The sequence below is a fragment of the Microcaecilia unicolor genome, chromosome 9 (assembly GCF_901765095.1).
Source record: "Microcaecilia unicolor chromosome 9, aMicUni1.1, whole genome shotgun sequence".
Lineage (NCBI taxonomy): Eukaryota > Metazoa > Chordata > Amphibia > Gymnophiona > Siphonopidae > Microcaecilia > Microcaecilia unicolor.
In genome coordinates, this window is record NC_044039.1 from 66029770 (window position 1) to 66045109 (window position 15340).

The window sequence follows — 15340 nt, forward strand, 5'->3', positions numbered from 1 at the left end:
TTCTTGTTACTGTACTTTGCACTTATGAATGTTCCTTATATTTCCCGTACCTAGATGTCTGCAACTAAGTGCACTGTAATTGTGGAACAACCAGGTACATCAGAGAAGTCCAAAGTATAGTAATAAGGACATCTTTCTCGTAGAACCGCCGAAGGACGTTCATATGACAAATGTTGGCAAGAACAGTGAATGCATTTGCTAACATTTGTATTGGGGACGTCCTTTGGTGGTTCTGGAAGATGGGCGCCCTTTCTTTAATATATTTTGGACGTCCGTGATTTGGGCGTTTTGCTCTGCGATAATGGAATGTCTAAGGATATCCATACTATTTTTCGATTATACCTACCTGATTTTGGACAACTTCGCGAGGACGTCCTAATTCATACTTGGACGACCTTTCGAAAATGCCCCTCCACATTTTTCTTTTGTCATGATTTTGTAACTGAATATTTTCAGACTTTTTAGACTTTTCAAGCCTACTGCTGTCAAGAGATTAATGTATCAATGGTCAAACATGCAGTTAAGATTGAGATTTACAGAGGAGTTGCAAAGTGCAGCTTTTTTACCAATTGTCACAAACAAGTTTTTCAATCATCTATTACTCTATGTTCCAGTGTTTTTCAAAGTATTTGAAAAAGTATTAGGTCAAAGTACTTAAGTATCAAAATATGCAATTATCTTTACTTGTACTTAAGTAAAAGTAAAAAGTACAATAAAAATCACATTAAGAATTTACTTAAGTGAAAGTAAAAAAGTTATTGCCTAATATAACACACTGAGGAGTGGCCTAGTGGTTAGGGTGGTGGACTCTGGTCCTGGGGAACTGAAGAAGTGAGTTTGATTCCCACTTCAGGCACAGGCAGCTCCTTGTGACTCTGGGCAAGTCACTTAACCCTCCATTGCCCCAGGTATAAATAAGTACCTGTATATAATATGTAAGCCACATTGAACCTGCCATGAGTGGGAAAGTGTGGGGTACAAATGTAATAAAAAATAAAAGTACTGCAATGAATGCATCTATTGGTAACATTTTTATCCAAATAACATTACTGCTCTACAATTCAATTCAGTTTGTTTTTAATAAAAATAAATTTTGAAAATGACTGTGCATTTATGAGTTATTAATCCTCCACAGCTGAAAAGGTGTTCAACAACTTCACTAGCAGGATGTGGAGCGTTGACTCCGATAAAAAGTTCCTTCAAATCAGACTAGATTGTGTAGGTGTTGCTATTTGAAACACTTGACTTCCATATAGCAAAGAATACTTTAGCATCGCCGGAAGAGTCCATAGACCATTATTAAATTGGACTTGGGGAAAATCCACTATTTCTAGGATAAGCAGTATAGAATGTTTAGTACTTTTTTGGGATCTTGCCAGGTATTTGTGACCTGGATTGGCCACTGTTGGAAACAGGATGCTGGGCTTGATGAACCTTTGGTCTGTCCCAGTATGGCAATACTTATGTACTTATGTCATTATCATCTGCATTATAAGTAGTGCTGTATAACTCATCATTTGAATCTTCATTATCATAAGACCATAACAATAGTCATACTGGGTCAGTATCCTGCTTCTAACAGTGGCCAATCCAGGTTACAAGTACCTGGCAAAAACCCAGGTAGTAGCAACATTCCATGATACCAATCCCTGGGCAAGCAGTGTCTTCCCCCATGTCCATATGAATAACAGATTATGGACTTTTCTTCCAGGAACTTGTCCAAATCTTTTCTTAAACCTAGATATGCAAACCTCTGTTACCACATCCTTCAACAGTGAATTCCAGAGCTTAAATATCTTTGAGTGAAAAAAATATGTCCTCCTATTTCTTTTTAAAAATATTTCCATGTAATTTCATTGAGTGTTCCCTGGTATTTATAGTTTTTGAAAGAGTGAAAATGCAATTCATTTCTACCCATTCTACACCACTCAGAATTTTATTGACCTCAGTCATATCCCCCCTCAGTCATCTCTTTTCCAAATTGAAGAGCCCTAACTGTTATCATTTTGGTTTTCTTCTTTGAACCTTTTCTAATTCCGCTATAACGTTTCTGAGATACAATGAGCAGAACTGAATGCAATTTCAAGGTGAGGGTGCACCATGGATGTGATACAGAGGCTTTATAATATTCTTGGTATTATTTTGCATCCCTTTCCTATTAAATTTCTAGGTTTTTTTATTTTTTTGCCCACCGCAGCACACTTGGCATATGATTTCAGTGTATTGTCTACAGTAACACCTAGATCTTTTTCTTGATTCTGATTCCTAAGATAACTATGATTTGGATTATTCTTCCCAATGTGCATCACATTAAATTTCATCTGCTATTTGGATGCCCAGTCTTCCAGTTTCCTAAGGTCTTCATGCAATTTTTCATAAATCCGCATGTGTTTTGACAACTTTGAAATGTTTTGTGTCATCTGCAAATTTAATCACCTTACTCATCGTTCTGATTTCCAGATCATTTATAAATATGTTAATCCCTGTGGCACTCCACTATTCACCCTCCTCCACTGAGAAAAATGTCCATTTCAGTCCAATAACCAATACCTAAACAATAGAAGGACATTGCCTCCTATCCCATGACTTGCTGAAAATCCAGATACACTCACATCAACTGTCTCACCTTTATCCACATGTTTATTTATGCCTTCAAAGAAATGAAGCAAATTGGTGAGGCAAGACTTCCCTTGGCTAAACCCATGCTGACTCTGTCCCATTAAACCATAATTGTCTATGTGTTCAGTAATTTAATTCTTTATAATAGATTCCACTATTTTCCCTGGCACTGATGTCAGGCTTACAGGTCTGTAATTTCCCAAATCACCCCTGGAACCCTTTTTAAAAAAATCAGTGTTACATTGGTCACCCTCCAATCTTCAGGTATTATGGATGATTTTAACAACAGATTACAGATCACTAACAAATCAGCAATTTCATGTTTAAGTTATTTCAGTACCTTGGGTGTATGCTATCTGGTTAATTCAATATCTCTGCAATGGCCTTGTCCTCCCTGACTGCCCTCTTGCTCCTTCATGATCTAACAGTCCCATGGATTTGCTCACAGTCTTTCTGCTTCTGACTTACCTGAAAAAGGTGTTACTATGAGTTGTGGTGGTAAATGTGAGCCCTCCAAAACCCACCAGAAACCCACTGTACCCACATCTAGGTGCCCCCCTTCACCCATAAGGGATACTGTAGTGGTGTACAGTTGTGGGTAGTAGGTTTTGGGGGCTCAGCACACAAGGTAAGGGAGCTATGTTCCTGGGAGCAATTTATGAAGTCCACTGCAGTGCCCCCTAGGGTGCCCGGTTGGTGTCCTGGCATGTTAGGGGGACCAGTGCACTAGAAATGCTGGCTCCTCCCACGTCCAAATGACTTGCATTAGGATGTTTTTGAAAGTCAGAAACGTCCATGTCTAGGGACGTCCAAATTTAAGGATTTAGATGTCTCTGATGGTATTTTCAAAATGAAAGATGGACGTCCATCTTGTTTTGAAAATACGGGTTTCCATGGCCCTGGAGTTCGCCGTTTTGCAAGGACGTCCAAATCACAACTTGGATGTCCCTTTTGAAAATGCCCCGTCACGTCAGCTAGATTGTTGACAGCCCATGTATTCACATCCAGCAAATGCTGGAGATGCAACATCTGGTCCTGAAGAATTTATGCATCATGGTTATGCAATTTTGGAGCAGATGTTGCATCACACATTGGTTCTGGTGTTTTGATGACTCCCTTTCAGGATGATGGCATTGCCAGCAGTTGTCGTCTGCTCTGATTCAACCTGTACATCTCGTGACCCAGCCACCTGGGCCACTTGGAATATCATCACACCATCTCTCTGGGGAGCCCTTGTGGTGGTGTTTTGGGAGAGTCAGGCAGAGCTCTGGTGGTATTCTATTACCTTCTTCCTCTTCTATTTCCTCCCCACCTCATATGAGGTCTCTGGCTCAGGTGGAGCAGTGTAGCCAGGCTGGATCCCAGAGGTCCCAGGAGTCATTCCCTCTCTGTGTTGGGTTGTGGAGGAAACATAACACACAAAACCTTACATGAGTTAAGGTACAGATCAGTGTATATCCCTCTGTTACATTTTTTTTCTATACTTGTACTGTATGGAGGGAATTGCATACATATTTGATTTCCAGCACTTCATGTCATACCTCCTAACCTTGCATGCCATAGGAACATTGCTTTATGATGTCCTAATGCCAATACTGTAGATACATATGTTGAAGGGCTTGCTTGCTAGTTAAATTCTCATTCTCAGGGCATCTGCTTTGCTGTGTGGCTAGCCCTCTCTTCCATGGAACTCTCAGCCAAAATGAGGCTGGAAGATGAAGCAGCAAGACTGAAACTGCTATAAAATCTGCCGCTGTTTGCCATTTCTACCTATTTGTTCTGGTACCTCCACCTCGCCTTCATGTCTGCTTATACCTATAGAGGATGGGTGATTGACTATGCCAAGCATTGATAGCACTTGAGTAACACCAGAGGGCAACTACTACTACATGGCTGAAGGGGAGATACAGCCACAGCCTCCAAGGATGTTCATGGAGGAGGTAAGCTTGGGAGAAATATGTGAATGTGTGGAAACCTATGAAGGAGGCAGTGGATCTTAATAGTGCTTACAGAGGTGGGAAGCAGAAATTGAGACAGGAAGCATATTGCCCCCCTCATTCTATAAAAGTTGCCTAAAGTTAGGCACCAATTACATATGTAAGGTATAGAATATTAACCTGTGACTATCACAATTACACGTAAGTGCTAGCCACATGCTCAGCGGTATTCTATAAGTTGCATGCACAAATGGCATAGCATGTAAAAGTAAGGGGGCATTCACAAGAGGAGAAGCATGTGTGTGTCTAAAATTTGTGTGCTTAACTTACAGAATACTGTTAAATGCTGAAATGCTGCATTTATGTGTACCTACTTACACCTGCTATTGACACAGCATAAGTGGATGTGCCTAAATGCTTGCGCAGAACTGCAGACGTGCCAGTATTTTATAAGAAAACTTAACGCGTGTAGGTGTTCTTATAGAATAGGCTCAAAACTCACATAATTTGGGCACCTAAATAGGATGGGCAGCCCAAAATTTGTCATTTTGTTTCATTTCCTGTGTTGTTCACAGCATTGTTCATTTTGTTTTGGTTAGTCATTTTCATTTCAGGAGCAATATCATTAAATTTTGCACTCATTTAAAAAAGTGCACCCTATTTGTAAAGAAGGCACATTCTTTCATATAGAGTGTGCACTCTTCCAATAGTGTGTGTGCACATTCATGATGGTTCACACATGCATGCACTATCAGGAAAGAGTATGCACTCTTTCTGAAAGAATGAGTCCTCTTTGCAAATAGTGCACACTATGATCGTCAAATGAAAAATACAAAATGTCATATCTTTTTCTGATTTGTTTTCATTTGTTAACAACATGCAACAACATAGGATATGCCGTTGATATTTCTCAAGTTGTTGCAAACCCATCCCTAAAATGCAGACAACAGTTGACCCAGAGAAGACAATTTATTTGGTTGGGAGGGAGGAGCACAGATGTCGCATTGTTAGGCTGCAGATCTGTGTGACAGGATGCTGAAAGGTGGTGAAGGAGGAAGAGCATGAGAAGCCTTTTAGAGGGTACCGGTCAGGGAAGTGGAGTGTGGAGGACAAAACTGTTAGGCACAGAAGAAGCTGTGGGGGTTTGAAATGCTGGGCAATAATATCATCTGAGGCCTAAGAAAAAGTTATGGGAAAGGTGGTGGTGATACAGACTGAAGAACAACAGGGCAGGGCATATGATTGGCATTTAGCACCACATCTTCTCACTATCATTTGGCTAATGCCTAAAAGCAGTGTTCTTCAATATGCAAGGCCCGAAGACCTCTGGGGTTGCCCTATCATCATTCTGTTGTTTTTTTTTAACTACTCTCTTCCTCTCTACCCAAACTTGTGACTGAAAGAGGGAAGTGGATTGGGGAAGAGCTGCATGCTTGAAGGACAAGGCATTTCTCAGTAGAAGAAGCAGAAGCAATTAGAAATACCCACTTCCTTAAGGATAACCTCAATTAAAGTTTGAAGGTGAGATAGAAGGGATGGAGTGTCATTGGTCAGCTGTATCACAGCCCCACATGAAAAGATATTTGGCAGCTTTCCTTCAGCTCATCTGGATGCAAAATGGCTCCACCTTAGAAATTAGTGAGGACCACTGGCGAGTGTCATATAGAGGCTAAGGACAGCATGTGACAAATCTGTTGGAGTAAAGAAGAATACATGGATGTGGTGGCTATTCAATGAATATGTAGAAGAGAGATGTGCATTCAGTACTTATTCCTTAGGGATATTATGTAAATTTGATCCCTTGGCAGTCTTCAAGGATTGTGAGTGAGTACCATTGGTATAGCGGTTGCTTACAACAGCCATATATATGAGTGTACAGAGAACCACAACATAAAAAACCTAGCATCCATTGCAAAAGCTTAACCTGATAACTGCAACACCACTCCTTAAATACTCATTGCATAGTTTTCAGGCGTATGTTCCTAAAAACTGGACCTCACAGTAAACAGTGCTATAGCGTACATGACATCCATCTATAATGTTTTAGTGATGTTGCGCTATGTATGGGTTAAGATAGCCAGTTATTGTACATGCTGTAGAGGCCATGAAAGTAAGGGCCATTTTATGTGCCACTAAACAGCTGTTCTGGCCTTTCACTGAAAGTGCATGGAGTGGCAGAGCAGTGGCCTGGGAGCACAGAGGTCCAGTTCTAAGCCCACTGTATCTCCTTGTACTATATGTCAAAGCACCTACCTTCAGTTTGTGGGCTGTGTCCAGGTCCTCAGGGAGTCCCTCAACATAGTCTGGACCCAGCAGCTGTGCCAGCCTCTCCTCCGATGGAGTGAGGGATATGGGTCAGAGTTCACCTTCACCAGTCCTGCTGGCATGGTACTGGATGGATGCAGTGTTATTCCTAAGATTCCCTTTTAGGTCATTATAATAGTGTGTGACCTGTGACACAGAGCAATGGGCAACCCTCAGGCTGCTAATTAATCACACCATGGCCTTCCAGAACACCTTTTTCGCTGCAGCTGACATTTGGTGGTTTTGATGACCAAAAAAGATGTGAGAAATTGGCCAGCATCAACTCTATTAGAAGTCTATTATACTCTGTGTTGAAGCACTGAACCAAATTGTGCTAGGAGTGGCCTAGTGGTTAGGGTGGTGGACTTTGGTCCTGGGGAACTGAGGAACTGAGTTTGATTCCCACTTCAGGCACAGGCAGCTCCTTGTGACCTTGGGCAAGTCACTTAACCCTCCATTGCCCCAGGTACAAATAAGTACCTGTATACAATATATAAGCCCACATTGAGCCTGCCATGAGTAGGAAAGCATGGGGTACAAATGTAACAAAAATAAATACTGATATGTGCACAGTTTTGGACATGTAATTTAGATGGCATATGAGACATCTTCCCTGTCTGATCCTCCCTGCTATTTCCCTTCTGCCTGGTGGAGGTGCTGTACTGCCTGCTTCTGCCTCACTATAGCCCTGGAATAGTGCCTTTCAGTCCCTTTCCTGCGCTGGCTGCTCTCACTCCCTGGGATCCTAGAGTCCCTTCTGTAATGGTTGTGACCTGTCTCATACACACTTCTGGCTTTGTTCCTCTCCAAATCCTCTATCAGGGAATTCCTGGTATGGCTTCTACTGATACAGCCTCTCTGCCTCCATGTCACATCTCCAGATGTATGCCCACACTAAATCACTCTAAGTCACTCACACACAATGCACTCTCAGGCCCACTCACACCAGGCTCACTCCATAGACACCCCTCTCACATTCCAGGGGCTCTTTTACAAAGGCGCAGTAAGGCTACTGTCTGGGTAGCGCATGCCAAATCGGCCCTATTGCTGGGGTAGCAGTACTTCCAAAGTTGGCATGTGCATTTTCCCATGGTAGAAAATAATTTTCTATTTTCTACTGTGGGGGGTATTCCAGACGGTAATCAACAGCACAGCCATATTGCCACATGCTGCCCAATTACCATGGGGTTAGCGCATTAGCCCTTACCACCAAGTGAATAGGAGGCTGTAAGGGTTCATATGTTAAATGGCCACATGCTAATTTTGGACTTATCGCCTGGCCATTATTGTGAAAGTAGAAATTCGAATCTTTGGCTGACACACAAAGAGGTAGCCTGAGCCCGTGGGAAAATGCAGGCCACTTTTTAGCTCACCTTTGTAAAAGGGACCGTAGTGACTCTTCCCACATACAATACAGTTTCTGGATTACTGCTCTCTAATGTGGCCTACCTCCTCCCTTCTCACAGCACAGACATGGCAGCTAACAAAAACTGTCCTTATATAGGAAAAGCTAAGTATATCTTGACACACTCTACATTAATGTGCATTATTGCAAGACCCTATGATATCCCATGCATTGATATTACCATGTGTTAATGCTATATGCTCTTCGTTACCATGGATATGCCCCTATTGCGTGTATACATTTAGCACAACGTCTGTCAACATGTGTTGTTTTTTCCCTTTAATGTGTGGTAAAAAAAACCCTACAGAACATTAGTAAAAAGGGATCCATGGATGACAATAATAAAATAAAAAAAAAGAAAATTAAGCATGACAAATATTAAATATTGATAATTATAAACATATTACCACAGAATAAAAACAATAATAAAAAATAAACTTAAAGAATGTATATTAAATATGTTTATATTTTTTGAGTTGATTAATTGCCAAATCCTGGGAAATCCCAAAGTAATTTACAACATTTCACAAATATATAAAAAGAAAAGAAAATAGAATGCCATTGAATGACAGGATAGATCCCAGGTACACCAGAAAAGAGACATGCCCAAAACTAACTTTAGAAAGCTACAGAGGAAAGCAGAGGTGACTAAAACTTAACAAATAAAAACTGTAACTAACTGTTTTTGCTAAAAAGTTCACCAGAACTAACACATATCAAACATTTTCCTGACCACCACCAGTGTTAAACCCGTAAATTCAATGCCAAACCATATCTGAGCTTCAGCATTCAGTTTCCAGGTTTGCGGAGCTGGCTATATTCTGCACTTTACCAGCTATAGGGAGCCGTATAAAGGGGTCCTTTTACTAAGCTGTGGTAAAAGGGGGCCTGCACTAGTGTCAGCATGTGTTTTTGATGCTCGCTGAGGCCCCCTTTTACTGCAGCAGTTAAAAGACTGTCTATTTTTGGGAAAAAGAAATGGCTGTGTGGTAAGAAATGGCGGTAAGGGCTCCCAAGCTAACCTGGTGGTAATCGATTACTGCCGGTTAAGTTCCAGCTCTGCATATTTTTGTAGTGACGGAAAAGGCGCGCACTAGGGGTGGGAACTACCAACCGACTCTTGCGGTAGCCTGATGGTAGTTCCGTATTGGCACACTGTAAGCCCGCTCTGGGCTTACCGCTGCTTAGTAAAGGGGCCCCAAAGATAGGACTGACTGTAATGCGGTCCTATTTATGCGATGACTTGGGCAGGTTAAGTGCTGAATATCAGTACTTAACCAGCAAGTGGCAACCTCGCCCCTAGAATGCCCGCAAAACAGCTGGTTTTCAGTTCAGCACTAACTGGACATTTTCAGCAGCACTAACCAGTTAAGTGCTACAAAAATTAGCGGTTAGCTCTGAACAGGCGATTTAACTGTACAGGTCTTTTTCTGCCGTCATTTACTATGTTACTATGTTAACTGGCCAGGAACCATTTCTGGCCAGTTAAATCACATTGAATATTTTGGAAGCAGAAGGAAACACTTGCAAGCCCTTGAGCGCTAGTTGTGAGAAACAGCAGACCCAAACATGAAGCACACATTGGCATTCTTGTCTTGTGAATACATTTAAAGTGGCCATGGTTTAAAAAAAACAAACAAAAAAAACACACACACACACACACATTGGTGTCCATTACTGGCATCTAAATATAAACATCCAGAAAAAAAGGCTTATATTGATAATGCAGAAAACAGACGCTAATATTCATTGCCGGAAAATGTGGTGAAGGCGGTTAGCTTAGCAGAGTTTAAAAAGGGGTTGGACGGTTTCCTAAAGGATAAGTCCATAAACCGCTACTAAACGGACTTGGAAAAATCCCAAATCCCAGGAATAACATGTATAGAATGTTTGTACGTTTGGGAAGCTTGCCAGGTGCCCTTGGCCTGGATTGGCCGCTGTCGTGGACAAGATGCTGGGCTCGATGGACCCTTGGTTTTTTCCCAGTATGGCATTACTTATGTACTTATATGTGCTTCACGTTTGGGTTTTACCAGGTGCAAGCACATAGGAGCTGAGTTTACCGCTGAACTCTTCTGTGCATGTGCCAAGCACAATTCTCCTGCTGAACTCCCTAATGCTAAAAGCTATGAGTACACCTATATTTGCATCTCATTAACTTTGAGCATTAGGGCATTGTTCTTCTGTGCTGTTTCAGTGCTATTTTATGATGCTAATAGCACCATAGTTTTGATCATTTGCCCCTTAATGCATTTTAACAGAAGAGCCCCTTTATTTCTAATCTATAGTTGTTTTTGTTTACTTCTACTTTCCTCTGTGGTTCTGGTGATGGTCCTTTTTTGTTTTCATTGAGGCATTGTCCATACTATGTTTTGATAATGTAGCAATTATATGCCCTTGAAGCAAGCAGGAGCACCGAAACATATGTGGGCATATTTACTGTATGAAATTATTGACTGGACATGTTATAAGTTTGAATTGGCTAACTTATCATTAGGCTGTTGTATTTCATTGATTCTAATTTGTTATGGAATAAATATTTTCTTTGGTTTATCTAACCTATTACTCCTCCATTGTTTTTTGCCCATATCTACCCTTTCAGTTGGGTTGGTTTTCTCTTCTTTTGTGTAACATTTTACAGTTTATAGTATATTATTTATAACCAACCTTTGTCTAAGGTGGAGAACAAAGTAACATACATTAAAACCAACAAAGCACAAACCAAACCAAAAATAATAGTAACAAAACAGTCCAAGGGGAGGCATAAGCCTGGCAAAGCAAAAATGCTTCAGTAATTTCTTGAATGACCACAGGTCCCGCTGTTGTTTAATTTACAGCGGCAACTTATTCTACTTCCAGGGACCAGTGTATGAAAAAGCTTTTCCATGTCTGTTCAAGGCTTACTTGCCTTAAGGCAGACATCACAAGTCTACAAGTGTGTGCAGATTGCAAATTTCTTGAGGGTGCATGAGGTTGAAGGCTATTACATAAATAATAAGAGGCATCCTGGTACAAATTTAAATGGACCATCAAAAGTAGCTTAAATGTTATCCGATATGTAAACAGGTAGCCAATATAAAGAAACAAGATGAAGCATCACATGTTCAAATCTAGATAATCCAAACAGAAGTTATACTACAGAATTCTGTACAACTTGCAATGATTGTAGACAAGAGACTGACAGGCCCAAGTATACAATGTTGCAATAATCCAACCCTGTCAACACCAAGATTTGCAAAACATTCCTGAAATTAGACTTAGACAAAAAAGGGCGTAATTTGCTCAACATGTGCAATTTAAAATAAAAATTCCTAATAACTAACTGCAACTGAGGTTGAAAAGACAAATGGGAATCTAAAAGAACGCGCTGTGATTGGCTGAGAGAGACCTGAAAGGGTATAATCAAAAGGGAGGACCAGCCAACTAAGGTGAGCTGTGGCCAAGTGGTTACATTACTGGTCTTGTAATGCAGAGGTGGCCAGTTCAAATCCCACTGTTACTACTAAAAAAAAAAAAGCTATGAACAAGAACAGTTTTGATTTCCCCATTCGGGGAGAAAGACAGCCATCAACAGAAAGACGGCCATTAAGAGAAGTGCAAGTCAGGGACTTTTTAAATTTGTATGAAGTCTTTATTGAACATGTCCACAATTCCGGGAATAACATGTATAGAATGTTTGTACGTTTGGGAAGCTTGCCAGGTGCCCTTGGCTTGGATTGGCCGCTGTCGTGGACAGGATGCTGGGCTCGATGGACCCTTGGTCTTTCCCAGTGTGGCATTATTTATATAATGTACTTATGTCTCAAAACAGTATCACAAAATACAGCACTCCAGAACAAGTAAGTCATAACATAACTGATCAGCAAGATCCTTTTTTTTTTTTTTACGAGCTGGCCGACTGGCTTCCCCTCCTAGGGAAGAAAATTCATGTGCAAATGAGCAGCTCATTTGCATGTGATTTCCTTCATGCATGCCCTTCCCTTACCGATTTGCTAAGGGATCGGTAAGGGAAGGACTCTTCCGTGCAGTTTAGTGCACCTGGCTTTAAATCTGCTCCAGGGACCTGCATACTGTTGTCATGGAGCTGGCTGGCATAGAGGCTGGCAAAAAAATGTTTTAAAGTTTTTTTTTTGGGGTGGGAGGGAGTTGGTGACCACTGGGGGAGTATGGGGAGGTCATCCCCGATTCCTTCCGGTGGTCATCTGGTCAGTTTTGGCACCTTTTTGAGACTTGGTCATGAAAATAAATAGACCAAGTAAAACCGACCAAATGCTCGTCATCACCGGTTTTCTTTTTTCCATTATCAGCTGAAGCTGGCCATCTCATAAGCACGCCCACGTCCTGCCTTTGCTACCCTGCCGACACGCCCCCTTGAAGTTTGGCCGCCTCAGCGACGGAATGCCGGCAAGTGTGTCCAAAAATCGGCTTTCGATTATACCGATTTGGCCGGTTTTAGGAGATGACCGGCCATCTCCCAATTTGTGTCGGAAGATCGCCGGTGATCTCTTCCAAAAATAATCCTGATAGGCTGCTAAATAGTTAACTGGTTAGTGCTGAATATCAGCATAGCCGGTTAACATTTTAGCAGCCAAAATAAACCCAGATATTCAATGCTGGTTGCCGGATATGGCCCGGCATGAAATATCAGCAAATACGCTGCCCGCCACTGGCTGAATACTGAGCCAATGGTATATTCACAAGCACATTGTAAAACTAATTCAATGGGTCATCCCACAATTTAAACAATGAATATAAAAATACAATATTAGGAAACCAGGCATGAGCCTTAAAAATAATAGAAAATTGTATTTTTAGTTTATCTGTAAAATAATTATTAAATAGTAATGATTCTTTTCTATCATGTTTAGTCTTAACATCCATATTTGACAAAAGTTAGTAGTAGGATTATTGGGCAGTTGAGACACTCCTGACACATCCACACAAAGGAGACCAATCCACTTAGGTGACCAAGCTGCAGTAAAAAGACCCCTGCGGTGGCGTGAGCTCATGGGTTTGCTGTGCGCCAAGGCCCCCCTTTTATCACAGTGAGTAAAAGGATGGGTTTTTTAAAACAGAAATGGCCATGCGGTAAGTTAAGCACTTGCCATGTGGCCTTTTACTGAGGGAGTGCTTGCTACCTTCTATTAGGAGGTGATAAGGGCTCCTGCACTAACCCAGTGGTAAAAAAATAAAATTATTTTTTTGAACACCAGAAGTGGCATGTGGCACACACCAGTACTACCACTGGGCATCCACAGTAGGGCCGATTTGCTGTGTACCATTGCCATGGTAACCCTACTGTGGCTTTGTAAAAGGGCCCCATATCGAATGGAAAATTATGTCCACAGCTTTATTATTAGCAATTCTTTGCTACTTCTCAGCACCCAAGTTTTCATGAGTATCTGTTATAATCTTATATCACATTATATCAGTAGCAGTGTGGGGGCTGGAAGGAGGGAAGGAAGCGCTGTAACTCATAAGGTATCATCTTCAAACTTGTAATTCACCACCAGAGCCGTAGCGAGGGGAGCTGACACCCGGAGCGGGTCGCCGCTGCGCACACACCCCCCCCCGGGTGCAGCACGGCGCACCCTCCTCCCGCTGGAGCGCACCCCCCCGGAGCGCATACCTGCGGCGAGGGACGGGCGGCAGGGCCGATCCGCCCCGACTGCACGTTGCTGGGGTGTGTCAGCTCCACGCTGGTTCACTGCTCTCTCTGTCGGGGCAGAGATGGCAGTGCACCAGCACGGAGCCGACACCCCCCAGCGGCGTGCACCTGGGGCGGACCGCCCCCCCCCCCTTCCTACGCCACTGTTCACCACAATCAAACAAAGTCATAGTCCTTCTGGGAGACAGCATCATCCTAGCATTAAGGACATGCACAGGGAAAAAAAATCAGTTTGCCTGTTCCCCCCCCCCCCCCCAATTTTTATTTTAATAAAAAAATCTTTAACTGTAGGTTAGAACTTAAAGTACATTGATTTGTAGGTTAACATGATAAATCAATTTAGTGTACACTTAGGGGGAAGGGCTTAATATTCAGAAGCAGCAGCCAGCATTTCTGTATTTCAAATCTTTTTTATTGAGATTTAAAGAAAACACTAAGAGCTCCTTTTACCAAGCCGCAGCAAAAGAGGGCCTTCACTGACATCAGTGTGTGTTTTTGATAAGCTCCAAGGCCCCCTTCTACCACAGCGGGAAAAAGGTAGGTCTTTCTTTTTCTTATGAAATGGCAATGTGGCAATTGAAGCCCTTGCCACATGGCTATTCTGTGGGGAGCCCTTACTGCCACCCTTTCAGGTGGCGGTAAGGGCTCCTGTTCTAACCCAGCAGTAATCGAGCAGCGTGTGGCACTGCCCGATTACCACTGGGTACACACCGGCGCTACAAAAATAAATATATTTTTGTAGTGCCAGATATGATGGCATGCTGGGGGTGCTGCGGTAGCCCAGCAGTACATCCATTTACCGCCAGTTTGTAAACAGAGCCCTAAAACAGACAGTAAAACAGACAGTAAATCAGGATGAACAGACGGATGCAGAAATGTTAAAGGAAATTAGGGACGCAAACAAACTGGGCAACACAATAATAATGGGTGATTTCAATTACCCCGATATTGACTTGGTAAATGTAACATCGGGGCATGCTAGGGAGGTAAAATTCCTTGATGAAATCAAGGCAGCTTTATGGAGCAGCTGGTAAAGGAGCCGACGAGAGAAGGAAAAATTCTAGACCTAGTCCTTAGTGGAGCACATGATCTGGTGAGGGAGGTAATGGTGCTGGGGCCGTTTGATAACAGTGATCATAATATGATCGGATTTGATATTAGCTTTGAAGTAAGTATACATAGGAAATCAAATATGTTAGCGTTTAACTTTAAAAAGGAGACTATGATAAAATGAGAAGAACGGTGAAAAAAAAAACTCAGAGGAGCGACTGCGAGGATCAAAAATTTACATCAGGCGTGGATGCTGTTCAAAAACACCATCCTGGAAGCCCAGGCCAAATATATTCCACATATTAAAAAAGGAGGATGGAAGACCAAATGACAGCTGGCGTGGTTAAAAAGTGAGGT

General features: G+C 42.0%; 1 protein-coding gene across 3 annotated transcripts in view; it reads right to left on the reverse strand.

Moving 5' to 3' along the window:
* The window catches only part of WNT7B (Wnt family member 7B), a 740164-nt gene that overhangs the window by 440942 nt on the left and 283882 nt on the right, over positions 1-15340 (reverse strand). Inside the window, exon 1 of one of the 3 annotated variants that reach the window (XM_030213973.1) lies at positions 3905-3940. The exons of the other annotated variants lie outside the window; for them this stretch is intronic. Coding sequence (XP_030069833.1) covers positions 3905-3936 — 32 coding nt within the window. The 5' untranslated portion in view covers positions 3937-3940. Of the gene's footprint in view, positions 1-3904; positions 3941-15340 lie in introns of those variants that run through there. 3 annotated transcript variants of the gene reach the window in all.